The 25988-nt window shown below is 47.8% G+C and overlaps 1 protein-coding gene across 1 annotated transcript in view; it reads left to right on the top strand.

Moving 5' to 3' along the window:
• The window catches only part of CCDC187 (coiled-coil domain containing 187), a 335108-nt gene that overhangs the window by 180868 nt on the left and 128252 nt on the right, over positions 1-25988 (top strand). Inside the window, exon 13 of the mRNA XM_069609090.1 lies at positions 2917-3110. Within this exon, the coding sequence (XP_069465191.1) occupies positions 2917-3110 (194 nt within the window). The remainder of the gene's footprint in view (positions 1-2916; positions 3111-25988) is intronic.

Raw genomic sequence — 25988 nt, 5'->3', positions numbered from 1 at the left:
TTCTCACCTCTGGCCCGACTCTCTCTGCAGGGCACACTCTGGATGTTCTGATCGCTTCAGACCTTCCCCTTTCGATCCCTCTCACCACTCCTCTCTCCTGGAGTGATCACTTTCTCCTTTCCTCCCAGCACACCCGCTCTGCCACTCAGACCAAGCCAACTCCGGCACTGCCACCTACCTTCTCGGTTATCCGACCCATGAAGCATGTGTCAGTTGAGGCTTTTGCCGCAATGTTCTCACCCTCCTCTCCCCCCTTGGCTGACTCACACCCTGACACAGCCCTTTCCATGCTCAACTCTGCTATACCTGATACTCTAGATGTTCTTGCTCCTGTCATGAGGATCCGCTTGAAGCCCAAAGCAAACGCAAGTGCAGGGTGGCTGAGAGGAAATGGCGTGCTTCCGGTAGATCCTCTGACAAACTGGCCTGCTGCCTGCTTCACAGGCAATACCGGCTCTCCGTCTGCACCAAGAAGAGAGCCCTCATCCAAGCCCGCATCTCTGCGGCATCTAATAACTCGGCCAAACTCTTTAAAATCTGCAAGGAGCTGGCCAATCCTGCTGCAGTCTCTACCTCTCCTGTCCCTTCCCAGGCCCTCTGCACGGCCCTGGCTTCTCATTTCATCTCTAAAACTTAGGACATCCTGACCTCTCTCTCTTCCTCTCCCCCTCCTCCCTCCACTCCGTGCTCTTCCTCAGGCCCTTCCTCGGCCACCTCCCCTCATTCCTTCTCTGCCTTTCCCCTGTTCTCCTCAGACGAGGTTTCTAGGAGTCTGATCTATGAAGGTCTAGTCAAAACAGGTTCACCCTTGTTCCTCCAAGACCATCAAGGACCACATTGACACCCTGGCTCCTGCTCTGGCTGATTTCTGCAACCACTCCTTCGCCACTGGAGTCTTCCCCTCCCCCCTGAAGCACTCCCTTGTGCACCCTCTTCTTAAGAAACCCTCTGACAACCCTTCCTGCTTGGCTAACTATCGTCCAATCTCAATCACTCATTTCCTGGGAAAATTCCTGGAAAAGCTAGCCATCTCCCAGCTTAATCCTCACTCTGGATCTGTGGGTTGTCTCCATGACTATCAGTCTGGCTTCAGAGCTGCCAGAAGCACAGAAACTGCTCTCCTGAACATCCGTGAAGACTGCTCTCCAACCTCAATTCCAACACCCCATGTGTCCTCATCTTACTTGATCTCTCTTCTGCCTTTGACACGGTCAACCATGTCATCCTGCTCAACCATCTCAGTGATAACCTGGGTATCACTGATCAGGCCCTGGCTTGGCAGACCTCCTTCCTCTCCGATCGATGCTCCCAAGTCCAACTTCGGTCCTTCCTTACCTCTATCTCTACCTGTAGTGTTCCTCAACTCATTTTCAGGCTCCCTTCTGCCACCTCTTCTCCTTCTCTCATCTCTGTCTGTCCGCCTTCCAGGAGTGGTGTGCCGCTAATGATCTCTGCCTTAATGCATTAAGACCGAGAGTCTCCTCATCGGCACACCTGCTCCCTCTTTTCCTGTCACTCTCTGGCCGGCCTCTCTTGGACTTCGACCTATTCCCACCTGTGAGGCTAAAAACCTCAGGGTCATCATCTCACATCACTGACGTCTCTAAGAAGTCACACTACCAGGTGCACCTCCTCGGAGGTATTCTTCCTTTCCTCTCCTTCCCCCAGAAGCTCACCATCTCCAGAGTTCTGGTGCTCTCTAGGCTGGATTAGTGCAACAGCCTCTTTCTAAATCTACCTGCCTCTACTCTCCATCCTCTGCAACTTCTCCAAAACAGGACTGTGAGTCTTGTCCTTGGCCTCAAGCCCAGGGATCGTATCTCTCCAGGACTGAAATCTCTGCACTGGCTCCAATGGCAGCGAGGATTAAGTTCAAAACCCTCGGCATTGTCCACAAGGCCTTCGGGGGCCTGGGACCTCAATACCTTCAACTCTCTCTTCCAAAATATCTTCCTTCTCGAGCTCTTAGCTCATCCGCCTCCAACTCCCTCAGGGTTAGTCGCTTCTCCAAGCAGCGAGTTGGTGGTAGATCTCTTTCTTCTGCTGGATCCTCCCTCTGGAACAGCCTCCCTCCCTCTCTGAAACTTGAGGGGAACCATCTCTAGTTCCAGAAGCACCTCAAGACCTTCCTCTTTGCTTCTGCTTTCTCTCCCCCTCTCCCCTGCTTATCTCTTGGCTGAATCTAAACTGCACTGGTTACCTGGCTACCCTCTGATCTCGGGCCCAGGTCCCCCCCCCTCGCCAGTTGCACACCTGCACTGCCCCCTGGCTTCCCTTGCACCCGGGGACTGTTTCTGTATCCCTACAGTCCCTACTAGCACTTGACAACCGATGTCTGCACCTACCCTTGCACTGGCCACCAGCAGGCCGCACTTCTATTTATCGGCTTTATTTATTTACTTACTGTTATCCTATGTTCTGTACTGCCCCTCCGCTTTCCCCTTGCACTTTTCCCTTCCCCCTACGCCTGCACTTGCGCGATCTCAATGTCACTTGGCCTAGTAGGATTGTTGTCTCTGTCTTCCTTCTGTTCCACCCCCCCCTTACCTCGTCTTGCTTTGAAACACTTGTGTATAGGCGCGTTATAAATGCCATATCATATCATACCATAGTGGGTTCAAAATGAGGCTTGTGTTATATATATTGATCATGGAAGACCCAATGAGTGTTCAGATTAATAACATTAGCTCTCATGATAGCAGTGGAAACGCATACTTGGAATATTCTAATAAAGTTAAAGCGCATGTGTATGGTAAGTGGGTCTCTAGGCGCTGGGCTGCTACATCACACACTGGTGTGAAAGGGCCACCTGGTTTGATTTCTGAGGCCAACCCTGTTATTGTGCCCTGGATTATGCTAGAGAAAGCTTCCATGTCAAGTGGCGTGCACATTTAATTGGGATGCTCGTTTGTTTAGAAGTCCGAGGCGGCAGGCAGAGAGCCACGGTGATTGTGGAGGCAGTCTTACGTCATCTCCCCACGTGCGGAACTCTGGAGGACTGTGCCTGTCTCATCCTGAAGAACCACCTGGAGAATTTGCTACCCAGGACACCCCGCTTTTCCCGGGATCCCAGAGCACGGCAGTGGCATGCGGCCGTACACGGAGCACTGGTGAGGTAGCTTCTATGTCATCATATATGGATTGCACTGTTTTACTGGACGTGGTCTATTATTTGCTGTCTTCAAAATCTATATTTGCCAGATAGGCAAAGTCACTTATACTGGGTTATTAATATACATGTCATAAGTGCCCACAAAAGTAGTTTGGATGATTAATATTACTTCTCTAAGGATGTCTGGGCATTGGGGACTGTGCATGCTCACGCTCACACTGAAACCCAAACCTTCCTCTTCTAAAATGTTCCAGAGACAAGAAGTAAAACAGCCCAAGGACCCCATTGGAGTAATTGATGTCTCAGCCTTTTTATTTTCACATCAAAGTCCTGAGGGTGTCTAGGTTACACATGTGTTAAGGTGACTGTTTTGAGAAATTAAATGAGCACCGAGCCCAGTGTGCATTTTATATTCAAGCATACAACCATTTAATCCCAGGTCTGTTTGTCAAATGTAAAGCTCTGTGGTCACTCTTTTTTCCCCAAAATACTCTTTGATGTTATGTAAAGCAGCCAGGAACCCTCATTGGTGTTATGAGCGCCTTACCTTTTCTTATAGGGATATTTAGAAAGAGTACATTTGTACTAGACGTCCCAATTTGGAATGATAATCTTCTATAAGAAAATAAATGATATGCTTGTTCGAGATTTTGATCATGTGATTTGCTTAGTAAGGCACGTGTAGCACTTTAATTATGACTACAGCCTATAATTGAAATAATATATGTGATCTTTAGTGATGAATATTGTAAAAATGTAAAGAGCTACGTTAGAATGTTAGCAGAGTTGAATAATTATCTTTTTTGTATAGCCTTTTTTTAAAGCACAGCCCCGGCCCCTCCCACCCGTCTGTCAAGACATCTATGTGTTTTCTCTGATTGCGCTGCTTTTAGCAACGGCTGGTGTTGCTCTTGCAGACGCACCCTGACAACATGACTCCCACCCACAGCGAGAGAGGGACAGAGGGATGGAGAGAGAGAGAGAACACGCTAGATAGGTGTACGATACGCCAGGTACCGCTACTACTTATATAATGTTGTTTTCTTCTGGATCAACATTTTTATATAAAGCTTGGATAACAAGGTACAAGCCTAATCAAATATATATATATATATATAATAGTGCAGCAGAGCCGCATTATAGTTCAGTTTAGTATCAAGCGCCATAGGGAACACAAAACCCAATTCAATTGCTAATAACCTTTGACTTGCATGATGGATTTGGCTAAAATTTTGCAAACAAAAGTTTGTCACGCCCCTCCCCCACAAAGATTCGTTACAAAATGAAAAAGTTATTAAGAAAGCAATAAAACGCTGTTTTCGTCCTACTCCTATTCATTTTCCCATAGAGAAAAAGTCCACATTTCTGTGCAGCGCACATGAAAAAACGCTGGACAGAATTGGACCAGGTACGAATCAATTTGGCACAAAGCATTGACTTCATTTCCAGGAGGGAGGAGTCTGGGTTTGTTCTGTCCTGTAGTTGTTAAAATATTTGACGGAGAAAGGGTTTCCCCTTTTCCCAAAAGGATAGCTACATTTTTCACATGGTGCTTTGCAGCAGAGGCCATTCAGTAATGAAAAGTCGCCATTTTTGTGTGTGCTCGACGCGACAAATAACCGCAGTTATAATGATTGTAACCGGGGGTATCCAAAAACATAAAGTGGAAAAGACTTCATTTGAGGAGGAAAAAGGATGAAATGGCATCAGGCTACAGGTGGGGAGGGGGAAAGAATATACCATGTGAAATTGAGGAGTTGAAGAGGACCTGGGACCAAGTTCAGAGCTTGAATGTTTTCACATAACCACAGTTCCAAACGATTCCAAACATACACTACCAGTACAAGGTATTGTCCTTCGGGGAAAAGTTCTGCACCCAAGGTATACACAAAACTCCTGAATGGGCTCATGTCTCATCTGCGACTACAACGGATCCACATTTGCCATACTTGAGCACCGGCCAATTCTTCCTGCCACTCCCAATCAAGTGGTTCATTTAGGAGAGGGCGCTAGAGGGCCATCCAAGATGGCCGCATTGACCTGAGCTCCCAGCACTGCCCGTATTAATCCTGCACAATCCTCCTTCTGCCTGTACTTTCTCAGCCCGAATCCTAGACTCCTGGTCTCCCGTCTGCTCCAGCAGCCTGCCAGTGAAAACTGGAAGAAAATCGGCCATCCTGCGCGAAGAAAACCGACGCGGCCTGAACCGGGGCATTGCCAGGCCGGCCCGTGTGCCGCGCGCCGGGGCTTGGGAGGCGGGCTCGCGGCGCAGCCCGAGAGGATCGATCGGCGAGGAGGCGGCGATCGGGCGCTCCTTTCCCCCCAAGATCGGATCCAGGTCCGGCCCGCCGCCCTCCGGCGTAACGAGGTCCCGTGAGGACTCGGAGGGTAGACGGAGCTGGCACTCGGGCGCCCGAGGCGCCGCTGCGGCCGGAGCCTCCCCCCTCCCCCCACCCGCCCAACGGAGCCCGCCAGCGCCTGGAGAGACCTGGGACTCCCGACACAGCCGCGGACTTCGGCGGTGGGGAGCGGACGGAACGTCAGGAAGATAAGGTACGGAGGGGGGGTGGGGTCGGGCCTTGTGGTGATACTGGGCGCCCTCGGAGCGGCCGGCCCCCCCCCTCCCCATCGCCGAGGGGGCATCAGCGCTGATCAATCCCAGCCGCCGCTGAGGGGGACATTGGGACCCGGCGCGGGTCGAGGGAGAGAACAGCCCCCAGCGCCCATCACCAGGGGGAGTGCCCATAACCAGCGGGGGGCTCTTCCCCCCCCCCAACGCGACATCTGGCACCATCTTGGAGGGATCTCACCCTCCCCCCCCCACCGCAGAGGCAAAGACCCTAGGCCCCCCGGAAGTCATCAGCCTGGTGCCCTTATCAAGCCACAGGGGCACCAGCACCAGGAGGTCAAGCGTGAACACGGTGGAGTGTCCTCCCCCCCCTCAGGTCTGTGCCACTCACGAGGGAGGTCACCTGCACAGCTGATCGCTGCAGTGGAACACCATCCTCTCCCAGCTGGTCATCCGAGGGCTGCCCCAGTGGTTCTCAAAATTGCAGCTCTACAACGCCTACTAACTTTGCATCACAGCAGCAATCCCCACAATACCGGCATCCCTGAGCGAGCTCTCAGAACAATCCTGCCATAATAATATAACAATAGAACCCTGCGTCACATAACCGTCTACCAGTGGGTCCACCGCAGAAATGGGGAAGAACGATAAATCGCAGAGGAAACTAACGTTTGAGGGTGGCGCGACTCCTAAAGCCCCCTCTCAAAGCGAGGACCACGCGGCGTCCCCAGTCCCCCCGCCTCAGCTGGAACCGGAGGTTAACCCGTCTGAAATCAAAGAACTCCTTCTGGAACTGAAAGCCGGCATAGGAAATCTTAACAATAAAATGGATGGCCTCGCCTCCAAGGTTGACCTCCTACAACACCGCATAGACACACACTCAGAACGTCTGAATGAGGTTGAGCAAAGAGTGTCGAACTTAGATGACGGCACAGAGTCCCTTATAACCAAGGTCTCACTACTGGAATCCCAAATGAAAACAACTATTGCCAAATGCGAGGATTTGGAGGGTCGTTCAAGGAGGAACAACATAAGAATTATAGGCGTGAGGGAACAACGGCTACAAGGTAAAATGGAGGAGTTCGTAGAATCCCTCTGCACATCACTCTTCAGCAGAGAATCTATGTCCCCAGTCTTTATAGTGGAAAGAGCACACAGGATCCCATCCAACAGACCAGTCCCCGGAGCACCGCCAAGGCCAATCATCGCACGGCTGCTCAACTACAGAGACCGTGACACCATCCTACGACTGGCCAGGGAGAAGGGCGAACTTCTTCATGAGGGTGATAAAATCCACTTCTATCCAGACTTCTCACCCACTGTTCAAACCCAGAGGAAATCCTTCACCGCCATCAAGCAAAGACTCCGAGCCAACCAACTACCCTACTCAATGCTCTTTCCTGCACGACTCAGAGTCCAACAGGGGGAGAGGGTTCATTTCTTCCAATCTCCAGACGAGGCGGGCATGTTCCTTGATCGGATGGGCTGCCCCGATCCGAACCCCAACCGACCAAGGCCCCAAAGAGACAGAATCCTCAGAAATCCACCGTAAATCAGCATGTCCTGAGCAGACCCACAACCACACGACAGATTGTCATAAGTACAGGCTCAATTTATTATGAGTACGACACGGGGCTGGGAAACTTGGACGGCCCCTGACGCCCCTAGCACAGCTCCAGTTTAGTCTCCTAAGTTATCTCGGCAACCAGTTGGTATTCATGCCGAGCTCAGTTGGAGTACAAGTTACACAGCGACATGGTTTCCACGTGTCCGCAGTTCGTTCTAGTTGGTTATTGAGGGTCCTCTCGGTGGGCTTGTTGGGGGTTGCCCACCCAATAGAAAGGAAATCCACGGGCCAGTTGGGGTTAGCCCGTGGATGGTTCCCTCAGTGTTCATCAAAAAATAAACTATGCGTCTCTAGCCCACAACCACCTCCCAGCTCTCCACCTGCCAATCAAAGATCAGCGCCACCCTATCCAACAGGGGTCCTCTCCCGATGCGACGGTTCTTGCAAATCTCACCCTGATGCCATGATATGGCCAACTGCATCCACCGTAACGCTGCGACATAGAAAGTTCATCCCGTCACATTCAATGTTCTGACATGGAACATAAGAGGAGGCAATATTCCCGCTAAAACTAGGAAAATACTCCAATACCTGAGACGTCACAACGTAGACGTGGCCATGATTCAAGAGACACACCTTCTCCCAGGCAAAGACCATCAGTGGGCCAAGAGCTGGGGCTGCCACAGATACTACTCTTCTTATTCATCCTACGCCAGAGGAGTCGCTATTCTGATACATAGGAGGCTGAGCTTCCGTTTGATCCACACAACGAGAGATTCAGAGGGGAGAGCGATTCTGGTGAGTGGAGTCATAGCAGGCCAGAAGGTGACCCTTATTAACTCCTACGCTCCGAACACGGACGGCCCGGATAATTTTGGTTGGGTGCTTACCCAGCTCTCCAAGTTAGACCCAGCAACCATAATCTGGGGAGGGGATATGAACACTGTACTTGATTCATCAAGAGACAGATCGAAAGCTCAGCAACTCCCACCAACTAAAGCAGGACTCCAAATAAATGAAATCTGCAAGGCCTTCAATCTGCTAGACATCTGGAGGGTCACGAATGGTGAATCACGGGAATTCACGTTCCACTCAGCGGTACACAATACAAGTTCCCGAATTGACTACTTCTTCGTCTCAGCGAGTGGTCCATTGTCAAGTAGACGCTGCATTATATACCCAAGAACGCTCTCCGACCACTCTCCTCTCTTTCTTGAAGTTGCACACTCCACCCCTTCTCCACCACTACTACGATGGCGTTTCAAGACAGGTTCGTTGAGAGACGAGGTGTTCGCCAGCGAACTGAAGGAAGAGATTAGCGTGTTCCTAGAAGCCAACGCCGGATCAGTCCCCTCAGCAAGTACACTCTGGGAATCCCTAAAATGCTATATCAGGGGAGTGTGTCACGCCAAGGAAAATGGCATCCTCAAACTCATCAGACGCGAGCTCACAACCAGCGAAGGGAAGTTAAAGGACCTGGAACGACAAGCCACGAACGGGATGGATCCCCAAACTGCGAAGGCACTGAAGGAGGAATTACTGATATTCAATCAAGCGGCGGACCGAGAGATCAAATTCCTGAACCGCAATAGCCAAGTCCGGCAGTATGGAGAAGGCCAGAAACCCGGCGCCCTCTTGGCAAACCTAATCAAAGCCGACTCCAAACTGACCCAAATAGAACACATTCGGACCAAGCAAGGCAATATAGTACATACTGACAAGGAGATAGCTGAGGAATTCAGGATCTTCTACCAAGAACTCTACAGCGCCAAATTGTGCAAGTCCTCGACCGCCCCACGGGAGTACCTCGAGGACACAGAGCTGTATTGGGTTAAACACTCCCTCCGTGAACCTTTGAACGAACTGATCACCCAAGAGGAGATTCTGGAGGCCATAAAATCCCTCCCCAGCTCTAAGGCGCCAGGCCCGGATGGTCTGACGGGCGAGTTCTACAAGTCCTTTGCGGGCACGCTGGCCCCCCTCCTAGCGGCGGTATATGAAGAAGCACTAGAGAGGGGTCACCTTCCTCCCACCACTTGTGATGCCAACGTTATTCTGCTGTACAAACCAGATAAACCTCCAGAGGAATGCTCATCCTACAGACCAATATCCCTCCTCAATCTCGATAATAAAATACTCGCCAAGGTGCTGGCGGGAAGATTAATGCCTTTGATGCCTACCCTCGTGCTGGCAGATCAAGCCGGCTTCATACCTGGCCGCAACACGACTTTTGGAATTAGAAGAATGTTCGGTGTCATTGCCGCATTGGACCCCTCGTTGCAGGCGGTGGCGGTTCTGCTCGACGCCGAAAAGGCCTTTGACTCGGTGGAGTGGCCGTTTCTGTTTGCAGTGCTTACTAGGATGGGCCTGGGCGCCCGTTTCATCAACCTGGTCTCACTCCTGTACTCCAGACCACGTGCAAGTATCATCGTCGGCACAACCAAGTCAGCTACGATCGACCTGCAAAGAGGCACGAGACAGGGTTGCCCGCTCTCAGCCCTGATTTTCGCCCTGGTGATGGAACCACTAGCCTCCAAACTCAGGGAACAGCGACAACAGAGAGGTCTCATCATAGGCCCTCACAAACTCATTATCTCTCTTTATGCTGATGACGTAGCCCTATTTATCCGTGACCCAGTAGACAACCTGAATCCAGTCATGAGGGAGGTCATCAAATTTGGAGCCGCCTCGGGGCTAAAAATTAATCAGTCAAAATCCATTGTTTTCCCATTGACCCCAAACACAAAACAGTTTCCAGACGACTTCCAACTCTCATGGAAATCCTCCAGAGTCCGATACCTCGGAATACATCTATCACTAAACTGTCAGGAAGTGTTTCGAGACAATTACGAAGTGGTGGTCAAGTCGATTCAAGAGAAGATTTCTCGATGGAAGTCACTGCCTTTGACACTCTGGGGAAGGGTCTCTCTGGTGAAGATGGTGATCCTACCAAAATTACTTTACTTATTCATCAATATCCCTCTGCTGCTGCAACAAGCCTTTTTAAAAAAATTAAAGAGCATGGTCCTCGAGCTACTCTGGGCAAATAAACCAGCCAGAGTGGCGTACACTACGCTCACGCTACCGGTCACAAATGGAGGCTTGGCACTACCTGATCTCGAAAGATACTTTTGGGCAGCTCAGGCACAGTACCTCAGCCACTGGTACACCCCCCAGGCGGTCCGACCACATGTACAGGTGGAAAGAGCCCTTGCAACACCAAACTTTCTGACCGCAATCATCCTGAGCCACACACCGGTTCCCAGTTCCACGATGAACGTGATGCTCACGACGTACAAGGTCTGGAGGACCCTGGCCCAAAGACTAGAAGTGATAACACGGTACTCCCCACTCTTACCTATCAAGTTTATTCCCGGAGTCCCACTCACCTCAGAGACCGTGTTCCACCACTGGGTTGACAAACTAAACATTCGAACCCTAGGGGATCTTTTCTCAGAAGAAGGCTTCCTAACTCCAGAACAAGCCAGAAATAGAGGGGGCAGCACGGCTCTGGACATATTCCTTTACTTCAGGACTCGCTACACCCTCCAGGCCTTGCTGCCAGACTTCCCTCGTCAACCACCAACTTGGCAACTGTTACATAATGTCATTCAAGCTCAAGGCGAGGGTAGGCTGGTATCACAGATTTACAAAGCTCTCACTCCTGCCACAACCCCGGCCATCACTAGGGCCAAAGCTAGATGGGAAGAAGCACTGCATATGAGCATATCAGATGAGGACTGGAACTACTGCCTGAAACAGACTAAAAAAGTGGCGCTTAACTCACGCCTAAAACTCATCCACTTCAACTTCCTTCATCAGACTTACCATACACCAGCAAAATCCAACATACACCACCCTGATGCAGAAGCGAAATGCATCAGGTGCGGGACAATTTCAGCAGGTTTTGTTCACCTGGCGTGCGAATGCCCCGAGGTGGCCCCCTTCTGGAAACGGGTACTAGAGACGACTGCAGCAATTGTGGGGGAACCAATTCAGCCAAGTGCCACAGCATCCCTATTGGGCATGACCAGGCTGCTTTCACCCCCGATAAGGAAACTAGCTGGGATCCTGCTGACTTTGGCTCGGAGGAGAGTTGCCATTGCCTGGGGCCGGGGCCCCCCTCCAGCATTCACCGCTTGGCGCAAGGACTTGCTTTATTACCAAGACGTTGAATCGGATTTCATTAAACTCCTTCCCCTGCACGCCCGTCCTCCAGACGTATGGGGACCACTGACACTGTTCCTGTTGGGTGAGGCAGCAGAGCACCCCTCTGACTCCTCCGACTCGGAGAATGCCCCCAGATGAGGGCTAACAATTGTGGGGACAATACCAGCGGAATGGGAGCGGGAAATGACACATAATCGGCTAGTGCAGAATCACTATCTAAGTGACATGGTTTTGGAGGGGCAGGGGAGGGTTACCGGGAGGGTCCGGGGTCGTGGCGCAAGGTTTAAAGTCCACCCTAATGTGGGTGTGAATTTGTGTTGTGGCATAAATACCAAAAATAAAGTTTAAAAAAAAAAAAAGTGGTTCATTTAGGCAACTATGTCATCCGACTGGAATTTTATCAGGTCAGTCAATTGCAGATTCCACTGGAGTGGTCAACCCCCCTGTCCCTTGAGGACGTTCAGATCGCAGCAGGAGGCATTTTCTATTGTGTCCTAAATCCCCCCCAAGCGAAAGGGGAACTGGACAAAATAACAAATACCAGCTGCTCACCTCAGACACAGGAGCTTTGCAGAGGAGACACAACAGTACAGGTGATTAGTATCTACCCTGACTCTGAACTTCCTCCAAATAATACCAAACTTCCAATCTTCTTCCAAGTACCAGGAGGTCCTCTGTATCATGCCTAGAGGGAGCTATAACAACTTTCTGGGAGTGATTCTGAATTATAACTACTGCAATAGTCTTTTCAAAAACAGAACTTTAGCATCTTTTGAGCCGACTCCTCCTGTGAAAAAGTTCAGAGTCACTTTCTACGTGTACTCCCCATTGACGACGCCTCTGAATTCTGTGCTCTCTTTTTTCACCAGCTCACTGAGTCTTTCTTCTAATGTCATTCTTTTCCTAGTCTTTTTCTTTTTTAGTATGTCTATTGTATTCCAAAACTATTCGCAGTTCCTCTCTTTTACATGTCTTTCATATTCAAGGTTATTTCAAACTCTCAGCTGCCACACTCAAACACTATAAAGCAACGTTGTGCCCCTCTCTAGGGTTAACCGTATTGAGTACTGAACACTCAGGGCCTCATCATGAGTTGGGCCATATCCCTTAAATGCGGTGGTAACGGGCTTGCCGCTGCATTTTAGGGTCCGCCCAATCATGAGTATGGTGTGTTTACCCTCAGCTTAGAGCTGGGGTAAACAGGGTGGAAAAATGCCAATTCTCAGCGCAATTATTGTGTGGTAATCTTGCGGTAATTTCTCCGAACATTCCCCATGTTGTCCAATGGACCAAATAGGGAATGGGAAATAATGTTTCTCTGCCAACCCGTAATCCGAGGATAATACCGCCAGACGGGTGGGCAGTGACGCAAATAAAGTTGGCCGGTATCCCACTCAGGATACCGCCCAACTAGTGATGAGGCCGTCAGTATGGTTAACATCAGTTGAAGAACCCCTATTTTAGTACTTCTTTTGGGTCCTTTCATGTCGTGTGGCGTGGGTGCTTGTGAATTTTCAATCAGGTTTTCACCGGTTGCTTGCACTTGACGTGCGGTCTAAGCCGCACCGAATGAAGTGTCTCTGTGAGGAACCCGCGCTACTCCAGCCAGCGCTTCTCTGTTAACGTCTACCCGCTGCAGAGTGCGTGCACGTCACATCTGTAGACGGAAGATGCAGTTGCGTGCTAGCTACCTCACTCCCCTCTTTAGTGGTACCATGCAGAGGATACTCGCGCTTTAGAGGCCTCACAGGAGGTACATTACAGCTCAGCTTCCCACGGCACACAAGTGCAAGTTCCTCCAAAAAAATCACTGCTGGAGCCTGACTTCCTTTCTTCCAACGCTCTGCACAACTTCTGTCAATTTCAAAAGAAATAAAAGTACTTCTTCATTCAGGACACAAACTCTTCCAAATGAATGTCTGAACAGGACTTTCTGTATTTCAGCCAATATTTTGCACAAAAAAAACGAAATCTCTCCACTGAGCCTGGGAGGGTTTCTACAGAGCCCACTAGAACTTCAATCAAACAAGTCTTTCCTTCCTGTTCAATGAAAGGCATTATAGAACCCTCCAGAAGGTTCGAAATAGCTTGCGTTCAGACACCATAGTCCCTTCATGACCTATTAAATCTTAACGCGATCATAGGAAGCAGAATGGTCCATGCCCCTGCAATGAAAACCCAGTTAAGGAAATTAACTTCATATACTGTTATCAAGCAAATCATACAAAATCATACAAACACACCCATCAGACTTTACACTCTCAATACATTTTATGGGTAATGCAGCCCCCTCCCCCACCTTGTGTACTTCAACTGCCTGTCTGCAACCCCCCAACAGCCCAGGATCTACAGGACCTGACACATTTGCTCTGTCTCACCATCAATTTAGAAAAATGGACACTCACCCCCACACAAAACTACACACGTAGGCCTGGTTTGGGATTGCACACAGGGGAGTGTATACCCCCATGGAAAGGATGATGAGCGTATGCATGGCGTGCAAGGCGTTCCTCAGGCGCTCAAACCTGTTAGAAGTAAACTTTCAGACCGGACTTGGTCTGATGGCTTCCTGTGGTTTGGTTGTTCAGGGTGCACTTGAGACTGACACATATTCACCTAGTGGCAAATTGGTTACATCGCTCGCAGTCAGAAATTGATCTGGTTCAAGTATCGGGGTCAAGTAGCAAAGACCTGCAATGGTGGATGCAAGGAGTGAACTTGTCAAAGGGAGTTCCTTTTTCACCCACACCCCCTACAAAGACCATCTTCACAGACTCGAGCCTCTCGGGTTGGGCGGCGGTCATGAAGGAATGGGAAATCGGCGACCTGTGGACCAAGGAGGAGGGACGGAGCCACATATACCTCCTGGAATTCAAAGCTATATACCTCAGTTGAAGGCTTCCCAGCTGTGCTTGCAGGGTCACTGGGTTGTCGTCAACATGGACAATACCACAGCCATGTTCTACTTGAAGAAGCAGGGAGACACAAGGGCACCACGTTGTGTCGGTTTGCCCTGGAATTATGAGAGTGCTGTCTCCAACACTCTAACCACCCATTGCTGCTCATCCCGCTGGGGAACAAACAGAGTCGTTGCAGGTGGTGGGGGACTGGGAGGCTTTAGCCCTGGGTCTTTTGGTTATATTCCTGGATAGAAGCTCAGGGATGACAACTGAAAGGCTAGCTAGTGCCGAGTCCCGACAGTCCAGACATTAGCGTAGCCACAGATCTTTTCCAGACCTAGCAACACCCCTTGGAAGAAAACATCAGAAAAGATGCACTAAACCGAATGTCGCACATCCCTCACGAGTGGGAACTGCAGCAGGAGGTGTTGTCAGAGATTTTTGGAGCTTGGGGAACCACTACCCGATCTCTCATGACTACACAGAACAAGAAAGCCTCTTGTATGCATCCTAGATGGGACTGGAAGAGGTGTTACAGGGAGACGCTTGTCTGCTTCCGTGGGACGGGCAGATGTTGTACACCTTTCCCGCCCATTCCATTGCTGACAAAGTGTTACACAAACTGTAGAGGCCAGTGAACTGCCAAAAGATTCTAATTGTCCCACATTGCCTGACGAGGATATGGTTCTCAGATATCGATACGCTCGGGTGCAAGGAGCCGTGGATGGTACCACTGAGATCAGATCTACTGTATCAACAGGGGGTGGTGGATATTTCACCCTGACACTCAATCGCGTCCCTTAGCGCCCTGGCTCCTTAGGACTTAGCTTAAGGGGACCTGGGCTTATCTGAAAAAAACATGGAGGTAAATTGTCACTGGTGCCTGGACGGCGGGAAAAATCAGCTGGAGACAGAACCGGACGATGTTCATACATTTGTTACGCACTTGGCAGAGTGCAATGTATCTGTAGATTCATGCAGGGCCTACTTGGCAGCAGTGGGGGCCTATGTAAACATGAAATTGTGAACACTCACAATGTCAAAACCTGTTGTAACAAGTCATTTCATGGCCTGATGAGGTTCTACCTGCCCAGGAGGAGCCCTCAAACCTCTGGGGGCTTGAACGCGATACTCACGGCCCTGATGCAGAAAAGCCTCAAGACAGCTTTTCTAGTGGCTATCACTTCGGCATGCAGGATCAGTGAACCGCAGGCACTAAGTGTGGAAGAACCCTACATCATTTTCCACAGGGATAAGGTGGACCTGAGAACTCGGACAAGGTTCTCCTGGAGGTAGTTTCCAAATCAAGGAGGAGATATCCTTACTCTTAATTTTCACAGACCGAACACACACGGCAGAAAGGGCTCTGCACACACTCAATGTGGCTCGGACACTGAAATTCTACCTGGAAACTACCAAAGTAGTGAGAAAGGTATATCCACTCCTTCTAGCTTTTGGTGGAAACGCAACTGGAATGGCAGCCTCCAAGGCAACAATCGCACGTGGCCAAGGTATATCCACTCCTTGTAGCTTTTGGTGGAAACGCAACTGGAATGGCAGCCTCCAAGGCAACAATCACACGTGGCCTAATTGCGACGATTGTGGAGTGCCATGCAGCCGACGCGAGACACGCTTTGAAAGTGTCATGACCACCTTACCTGGAGAGGTCGCTGGCCATTTTACCCATGCTGGAGGCTGTTGCCAGGTCCCTGGGCTCCAGTACCGGGCCGATGCGAGGAACAAGAGAAGCCAGCAACAGAGAATGCCAGCAACAGAGAATGCACCCGCAGAAGGGCACCGCCATGTTTGGGCCATACCGTAAACCGGGTGGACCGCACGCAGTGATCTGTGATTGCACAGAGTCAAGGGACGACTTGAGTGTATCCACAGCAACCAGGACACAGGAAGTGACTTATGAGCTCCCGCACCTAGCTTCTTCATAAGCGTCTAGCAGAGGTCTAAAATCTGCATTTCAACCCTCTTCCATAGCCTCTGAACGAGCCTGCTTTCTCTCACTGTTTTCCCTTACTAGAATTTCTTTACCTTTCTGTCTCCTTTACTTCTCTGTTACACCTTGCCCCTGACTCTCCTTTTGTTAGCCCAGTTCGTTTTCACCCTCAGCTTGTATTCCTTTTTGGTGACCCCTTGCCCTTTCCCTTGTGGCCTGACTGCCTATGGATCCTAGCCCGCTTCCTGCTCCCAGCAGCATGTTTGGGCCGCCTCAAGCCCTATTCTCTGAGTACTTGCTGTGTCCTATCTCATCCAACATTCCTGTCAGACGTCTTTTAGGCACCTCTCTTCAGTGCTTACAATGTCTCCGAACCACGTAAATAGAGAGGTGCTGCATGCTCAGTTACGGAAGCTTGCACCCTCTCAGTCCTGGTGTTATCCTCTGAGGAGTGGTGGGGAGAAGGTTTCCCACATCACACAAACGTACTGCCATGGGTGATTGTGGACCATCTACCATGGACCACCACAGATAACACAACCAACACAATCCAGCTATGTGACACAAGCGCGATGACCTGCTTGACGTAGAGACCTACAAAATAAAAGGCGAAAGCTGTGAAACTCTGGTGTTTTGTTTTCTTAATAACCTTTTCATTTTATAACATATTATGGGTCATTGACAAACTTGTCGTTTTGGAAATGTCATCCAAATCTATCCAGCAAGTCAAAAGATATTAACAATAGAATGTTGGGAATAAATGACTGCTTTTTAATTTCTGAAAAGCCTCTCTGTTGCAATGCAACATGGTAAATATAGCTATCATTTTGGGAGAAGGGGGATCCCCTTCTCCGTCACACATTTTAACAACTACTGGACGGAATAACCCCAGACCCTCCCGGAAATCAAGTCGACGCTTCATGCCCAAATTGTTTTGTACCTGGTCCAGTTCCATCCAGCAGTGTGCTGCTCAGAAATGTGCACTTTTTCTCTATGGGGAAATGAACAGGGCGGGGCAAAAATAGTTTTTTTTCCTTTTTTAATAACTTATTGATTGTCTGGAGGGGCCTGTGACACACATTTGTTTTTGCAAAATATCAAACAAATCTGTCATGCAAGTCAAATGTTATTAGCAGAATTATATTTTCGGGTTTTCTATGGAACTTGATACTCGCACTTAAAGAGTCTGCGGTAGGAACCCTGTAGTTATGGTTACATTTGTCAAGCGGTTTTTGGGTGGCTTACAACTTTGGCAGAGTCCGACTAATCCTCACAGAACTTTGCAAAAGAAGTATACGGCCACCTCTGAATTATTTTTGCAATGTTTCGTGCAATTTTGTCAAGGAGAGGAAAAGCTATAGGGGGTCCCAAAACCTTTGACATCTGGATAGACATGTATGGAATATAATGTTGCTCGTGGCTACAACCGAAACCGATGGACGAATTTGCACCAAACTTGCATGAGGAGCGGTGGCCTGGTCCCGAAAGTGTGCTTTTGCAAATTTGGTGTTAATCTGTCCAGTCGATCTTTGTAAAATGCCCAAAATGTAGTTCAATGTATGTCAACAAAATTAGTGATACCTCTGTCCGGTCCATGGACCTCATTCCTGATTCAATGTCTGTGGACACCTCTGAGCCAATCGGAGAGTTGGGTAATGTTTGTGGACATCATACATGGGCGCTGATTGGTCAGTTGATAAACATGAGGTGTGTCAAAACATTTGAAACAGATGCCATGTTGGATTTGTGAACTGCACCCATAGTCCGAGAACATTGGGGTAAAATATATTAAAAAAACACATTACACTTGTCAAACAAATTAAACTATGTCTGAGGAGGTGAGGGGTGATGAAGAGGGGATACGTCCATAAAAAGCAAAAAATTGGGTGTGTTTTCAGAATTTCGCAGACATTGCTGTGATGTTCGCCAACTTGACAAATGTTCGAGGATATCCATGCATATCTTTGCATTTCAGGGTCAGAGAAGAGCAGTTATTAGATGGATTTTAACTTTGGAGCCGTTCAACAATGTTGCAATAAGAATATAGACCCAACGTTGAATGTTGTTGCAAAGTTTGGTGCTATTTTGTCAAGAGGTGGCAAAATTAGAGTGGGGGTCCCTACATTTGTATATGGCTTACAGCTCTGTTGCAGTTTGACGAATCTGTAAAAATGTTTACAGAAAGGTTATAGACCCAACTTTGAATATTTGTGCAAAGTTTGAAGGGATTTTGTCAAGAGGAAGCTAAATTATAGACAGGTCGCAAACTGTTCGAAATCGTGATAGGCTTGAATGTGGAAAGAAATTCTGATCGCGGCTACAGCCTGTAGTGCTGGACGGATTTGCAGCAAGCTTGTGCAATGAGCATTGCCAAGGACCCAAAAACATGCTTTTGCACATCTGTCCTGTGTTCTATTTTTTTTAAAGTGTCAAATGTAGGTAGATACAATAGTGGTATAACTCTGGTGTCTGAGGGCATAGCCTATGGCCATGGCCAGTGGCCAGCTTGGCGGCCATTCCCCTGACAATCTGGCCACTGGCCATGGTCACCACGGACCAGCAATAGGGTTAAAGTGGGCATGGCCAGCAGGGACTGGCTATGTGGTAAAAGTTTCTAAATCGAGGTAGGCTTGAATGGAAAAAAAGATTCTGCTTACAGCTACAGCCCGAAGTGCTGGATGGGTTTGCAGCAAACGTGCGTGAGAAGTATCAGCAAGGACCTGAAAGCATGCTTTTGTAAATCTGTCCTGTGTTTTATTTTTTCCAAAGTGTCAAAATGCATGCACATTCGGCAAAGAAAAATGTCTACCCTGATTTGCATATTGGGGCCTGAGGCATGGCCGAAGCCCATGGCCCATGGATTGTGGACACTGGCCATGGCTGCAAACCATGAGCACTGTCCATTTGTCAAATTATGGGGGTATAGTGGACACTGTACCAGGATGCAGGCTTGGGGCAGTGGATAACGGGGGTGGTTTTGTGGGGCTGGGGTCATGGTCAAGCCTCCTCCCCCAGGCAATTCAACCATGACTTGCATCCCCAGCATGCACTGTTGAAAACGACACACATCAGTATGCGCTGCTAAAAATATGTTTGCTAAAGGAGGTTTATAGTCTTCATGTATGTTAAGAGGAATAATGAATAGCGTATATACAGTACTATAACATCATTAAACATTTTCACTTATAAAAACCATTGAAATGCCACGATTTCTTTTTTCAAAGGGATGATATGGTTAGGTTGAACTAATGAAAACCTATGAAATTTGCTGAAATACTTTGTTAAAGGGACGTTATGGTTCAGTTTTTTCCCCACGTTTTATGTCTTTTGTGCCCACTAGCCAAGGCCTCCAGCCCTGGCCAGTGAGCACGCCCTTCAGTCGTGACTACTGTATGTTTAAAATATTACCTTTTATTTTTCTATCCCCCTTAGCATGGCCTTCGCTCATGACCATTGACCCCGGCCTTCGAACGTGGCCCTGTTGCATGTTTCTCCAATAGCTTTCCTAAATAGGCCCACTAGCTATGGCCTTTGGCCACACCACTATGTTTCTTTTGGGCACACTAGCCATTGCCTTCAGCCATGGCCAGTGGCCACAGCCTTTGGCCATATTACACCATTTGGTTCCTTAAAGTACCCAGTAGCCATAGCCTTCGGCCACAGCCATTACCCCAACCTCACTGAAGCTGTAAAATTTCACTTTTTTTGTTGCAATCCCTTTTTTTTACTCTTTTGTTTATTCTTTTTTAAAAAGATAATGGCAATGTACTCCAAATAACTGCGGTTATCCACAGACGCTCGCACCATGGTTATCTGTAAAAAGTGTACAAAATCCCAATCTTATCCCTGCCCTCCCATGCACTCACCATGTACCCCCTCTTCTTGCCATGCTCCCCCACTACCATCAAGTTCTTTTTCCCTCCCTAGCCCTCTCCCATTCCCTCAACACTTGTCGTTTCGTGTGATGCACTTTCATTCCTGCTCATGTTTTATATTATAAATGTGGTTATGTGAAAACGTTTGAGCTGTGAACTTTGTTCCCAGAACCCCCCCCCCCCAACACCCTTATTTCATAAGGTGTCCTCTTTCCCCATCCCCACCTGTAGCCTGATGGCATTTCATCCTTTTTTCTCCTCCAACTGGCATTTCTTCCTCTTTTCGTTTTCAGCTAACCCCACTTATACCCATTAAAACCGTGGTTATCTCTTGCATTGAGCAAAATCTCTTGCATTGAGCAAAAAAAACACAGCGGCTTTCACTTTTCTGAAAAGCCTTGCTGATGCATTGTGGGGCACATATATAGCTATCATTTTTGGGAGAAGGAGGCACCCCTCCTCAAATATTTTAACAACTACTGGACGGAATATCCCCAGACCCCTTCCGGAAATCGAGTTAATGTTTCGTGCCCAAGTTGTTTCATAATTGGTCCAATTCCATCCAGCGATTTGTGCTTTGTGCTGGGCAGAAATTTTGACTTCTTCTCTATGAATGGGAGTAGGCCGAATAGAGCATTTTTTGCTTTTTAATAACCTTTTTATTTTTTAACTATTCTGTCCTAATGTTTCCAGTCTGGGGGCAGAGGGGTGGAACAAACGTTTTGGTTGAAAAATATCAGCCAAATCTGTCATACAAGTCAAAGGTTATTAGGAATTCAATTTGCTGGTTACCTATTGAACTTGATACGCAACTTAACTATAGTGTATGGTATATCTTATATATAAAATTAAAAAACATATGACTACAGGTCTGACTAGATAAAAGGACTCATGGTTGGGTGTGGTGCACAAGGGGGCTTCCCATGCGGTGGCGTAACTGGCAATACCTTGCTAGAATTTGCTGCTATGCAACAGGCTCCCAGTCCCATCCCCAACAGTTGTCAGTAAAGTCAGTAACTTTTTGATAATAAATTACAGTATGTGTGACAAGCTATAATTCGTGATGGAGGGTTTTACATACAACGTGTCAATTTAGAGTGTGATAATTTAAGATTAACATTCAAAATATGCTTGAGGGGACCGTATTTTCTACTCTCCTCATTCTGATAAACAATGGCATGAACATTTATGTGATGCAATAGTCCATTGAGTTGAAACTGCTCAATGTAATCTCTGCTGGCATCCAACGAAGCATGTGTCTTTTATATGTAAGCAACAAATATCTTGACTGCCACCAAAAAGGGCACACTCAGTTACAGACACTGTATGTAATCTCATGCTGACTCCGAAGAATTCCAAGACTTTCCTCCTGCCTCCTAAGAATAATAAGATAGGTGTCAGGTGAGGACAAAGGCAGTGAATATGGCAGGGGAAATGTGCACAAAATCACACAGTGAATGGCTTTGAATCAAACAACGTGCACACAGGAACCAAGACTCATGTATACTAAAGCCCAGGAGTCAAACAGAGTGCGACAACAATACAAATATATGAAAAGGGATGTGGGGTAAGCACTTAGAAGCTCCTTATGACTGCAAGGAAAGTCGGCAAGCGCCTTACCCACAAATGCTATTACAGGTACTGACAGCGCTAAGCACACGTAGAGGGCAATCAACGACAGGATCTGTGATCTAACACTCTTGATGGTACTGAATAAGGAACTTAAAAACAGTACTCACGAGGATGAGAAATACCACTTCTTGAATGTCAGCAAGCCCAGAAACCCTGTTGATCAAACAGGGACCCAGAAAGGCTGTAACAGCAATGGAAGGATAACTAAATACATAAGACTCAAGACAAGGGGCAAGTAGGAATAGTGATTACAGAATAGTGAGGAAAACATAAGCATTCACAACAGCACACCACACCTAATAATCAATGGGAAATAAATGCAGAAGTGCACGAGAAAACATGGAATGGATTCCAAGAGAAAGAAAGGGAACAGGAGCAGGGAAAACAAAATTACAAAGGCAGACTTCCCCCACCCATCCAAGGAAAAAGGCAGGAAGCTAAATCTAAAGAGGAAAGACTAAGGCATCAAGGTTTACAGCAGCAAAGGACAAAGTCAAAGAAATATAGAACACAGACAAACTGGGCTGCATCAAAAGGGAAAGCACTGAGAAATGCTGCCTGCAAACAGAGGAAGACAGAAAAGGAACCTAGGAAGGAGAAATCAATTAAGCACATACCTCTGAAATCCAGGGATAAGGAACAAGGAATATAAACTTGGAACTAGGCACAAAGCTAAGAACCAGGAACAGGGGACCAGTCACAAACAGGAACACTGCATCAATGACCAGCGCTGGACTGAAGCAAACTGAGGTTTTTAAAGCTGCTTAACGAGCACACGCCTCAGGTGTGCTGCTTGCTGCACCTGCAGCCACAGGTGTTGCCTCTCCTTTACCCAGCCCTGTCCTGCAAGGGTGGAGATGAAGCTGTAGGCCAGGCATTCTGGGAAGCATAGTCATTTGATTAAAGCAGCATACTGGCTGCCAAAAACCTGGAATGGATCCGGAAGGGAAGTAGCTTGGAAAATAAGGATTTAGCGCTCCCACTTCATAACAGCACTGTAGCATAAGGTTCGGAAGGAAAGTCCAGTAGGGAATAACCCCCAAATCATGCCCCCAAGTGGTGGGAATGGGAGCAAAGAGAGCAAATCGTGACAGTTTTCCCCCTCCAACGGCCGTCTTCTGGTGCGTGCCACCCACACGAGGCATCTTCTTTCCATGATAGGAGTGCTTTTTCTTTGGAGGCGGCACTGATGGAAATGGTGGCCTGTGGGAAAAGGCAGATGGACTGGCTTGCATAGAATCAAGTTGCAGTCTAGAAGAGTCATAGGCAGGCTTCTGGAGAGGAAGATACTCGTGGGTCGAAGAAAGGCCAGAAGAACCTGCATGATCTGAAGCGGAGTTGGAAGGCCCAAGAAACTCAGTCACTGGGAGCGGACACTTATAAGTCCTTGAGGAGCAAGGCAGGCTAGTGCAACATGCATTAGACAGTGGTAGATGCTCTGGTAGCCTTTCTGCCAAGAGCAGACAAGTGGGAGGTGAGGAAATTGCAGGCATGCTGGCAAAAGTCTCAAACTCTGATGCTGCATATTCGGGAGGCTCTGATGCTAAAGTCAAACAGTTCGGAGAATCATCTTGTGTGAAAGGCAGGCACTCTGGTGATCCCCCTGAAGCATAAGAAGGGCAGGCTGGATGTTCATCAGCAGTAAATGGTTGGGATTCAAGAAGAATCTCTGGATCAGAAGAAAATTCAGCAGAATCTGACGGTGTAGACAGGTATACCTCAGATATTGGGAGCGAGGCTAAGCAGGATACAGGTGTCTCATGAACTGAAGGCAGACAAGTGATAGGCTCTGGGACTGAAGACATGCACTTAGGATGGACTGCTGGAGGCTCTATGGCTGAAGAGTGATAGGCTGGGAGAGTTGCTGTAGCTTAAGCCAGGCATGCCAGAGGACATTTCGAGGCTGCGAAGGCATGCAAGCTGGAGCCATCTCGGTAGCTGAAGACAAACATGTCAAGGTCTTTGGAACTGACCACGTGCATGGTGGAGGCTCTTGAGTAAATGGCAGACATGGCAGTGGTTCATTGATTGAAGACACGTGTGCCAAAGGGTGTCTAGTCAAATGGTCGACAGACAAATGGTCGACCGTCAAAAGGTCGACACAATTTGGTCGACAGGTCAAATGATCGAATTTTTTTTTTTTAGTTATATATATTTTTTTAGGTTTTCGTTTAGGAAAAAAAAGGGGGTTGGGAGGGGACCCCCAAAAAACAAAAACAAAAAATGTGAAAAAACAAAAAAAAAGAAATTCGACCATTTGTCCTGTCGACCATTTAGATTCGATCATTTGTCCTACAACCGTGCCAAAGATGACTGCAGATCTGTGGACTGGATCATAGAAGAGTCAATGGTTGTAGGAGGACAGACTGAAGTCTCAGAAGTCGACAGACACATTTGTGGCTCAGGAACGGAAGGCACCTTTAGGACAGTAGACTCCTTGGCACCAGTAACCAAAGATTGAGCAGTACCCTTGCAGTCCCTTTCCTTAGTGGATGCCACAGAGTCTCTTTCTTTGTAGAAGTCAAAATCAACCAGAGGAATCACCATAGTAAAGTCTCTGTTAATCAGGATTTCGTCAATTGTCCATTCATCTGTCTTAGCTTCTGAAAGTGGCAGATTAACAATCAACAGTTCAGGAATCGTCTGCCGGATTTTTGGTTCTGTATATTGTGGAATTAGTCCATCAGAACATGAAATCTGTACTGTTTCCGACTGTTTGTTGTGACCAAAATAGGCAGAAGGAAGAGTGAACACAGAGGTAGCATCATTTTCCACATCAGCTTGAACATCCATTTCAGTCTCAGCAGCTGGATAAAGAGCAAAGCCTAAGCCTACTGTAGTGACTGATTCTGTGTATGCCACCATTGTGGATTGTGTTTGGAAATCGGAAGCTTGCATGTGTGCAAGCTCAGGGTTATGACAGGCTGCTACCCTGGAAATCCTAGGTAAAGGAGTGGCTTGTAAATCTTCAGGTAACTGCAATCCCTGACAAGCAGCAGGACAATTGTCAGAACCTGTGCCCTGATTAAGCGCTGTGCTAGAAGAAAGATTTTCACTCCCAATAGATCTTACATATTGACAAGTATCATGGTTTACTAAAGTCTCTGCACTCAGGGACTGAACAGTATTCAATTCATCACCATCAACAAATAAAGTCTGAGGTGTATTCAGTAAAGACTGTAAGGTTTTATTCTCCTCTTGAAAAGAAAAGAATTCCTGTCTTAACTCCTCAGGCTTAGCATTTAGCATGCCCTGCATTAAATGTACATCACTATCAGTAGGCACAGGGGGAGGCATGGTGGCATCAGGGCTGGATCCTGCACTAGCAATCTGGATGCGCACCGATTGTACATTGCCATTTACTGCTTGCAGGTTCTGTGACTTATTCTTTCTCTTACCAACTTGATCTGTGTTACCCATAAGCAAACTATTGACCTCTTGGCATTAGGGACTACAGTATGTACTTGTGCAGAGGAGTGTGCTATAGACTGAGGGTAGAAAACAGAAGTTATGCAAGGAACCCCTCCATTCTTTGTTTGTATCCTGAAACTGTTCCATCTCAGGTGAAGCATAACTGGAATCATGGGGTTCAACAACAGAGGTACTCTTGTGTAATAAGCCTAACAGTGTGTTTTCTGCTGCTAAGGCTTGTGCTGACAGAATCTGGGTCAGAATAAAAGACAGAACTAGGATGAGGCAATGTAAGATGGGCCATCCTGTGGGAAAAATACTCTGCACGTAAATGCCCATTAGTGACAAGGAGTTCATGTATGTCAGGACTAGTGATTTGATTGTCACAGGTAAATGTAGGGGAAACCTTCTGTACAAACTTGTTACAGGCTTTGCTGCCTTTCCTTCTTAAATTTGCCATATTCAATGGGAATAGTGGGCTGGTCATTCTGTCAGGTGAGGACAAAGGCAGTGAATATGGCAAGGAAAATGTGAACAAAATTACACAGTGAATAGATTTGAATCAAACAACGTGCACACAGGAACCAAGACTCATGTATACTAAAACCCAGGAGTGCAAATAGAGTGTGACAACAATAGAAATATATGAAAAGGGATGTGGAGTAAACACTTAGAAACTCCTTATGACTGCAAGGAAAGTCGTCAAGCTCCTTACCCACAATTGCTGTTACAGGTACTGACAGCGCTAAGCCCACGTAGAGGACAAGCAATGACAGGATCTGTGAGCTAACACTCTTGATGGTA

Source organism: Ambystoma mexicanum, chromosome 8, assembly GCF_040938575.1.
Source record: "Ambystoma mexicanum isolate Mex_15411 chromosome 8, UKY_AmexF1_1, whole genome shotgun sequence".
In the NCBI taxonomy this organism is placed as follows: Eukaryota; Metazoa; Chordata; class Amphibia; order Caudata; family Ambystomatidae; genus Ambystoma; species Ambystoma mexicanum.
The sequence above is the reverse complement of the archived record's forward strand: the minus strand, read 5'-3'. Positions and strand labels throughout refer to the sequence as shown.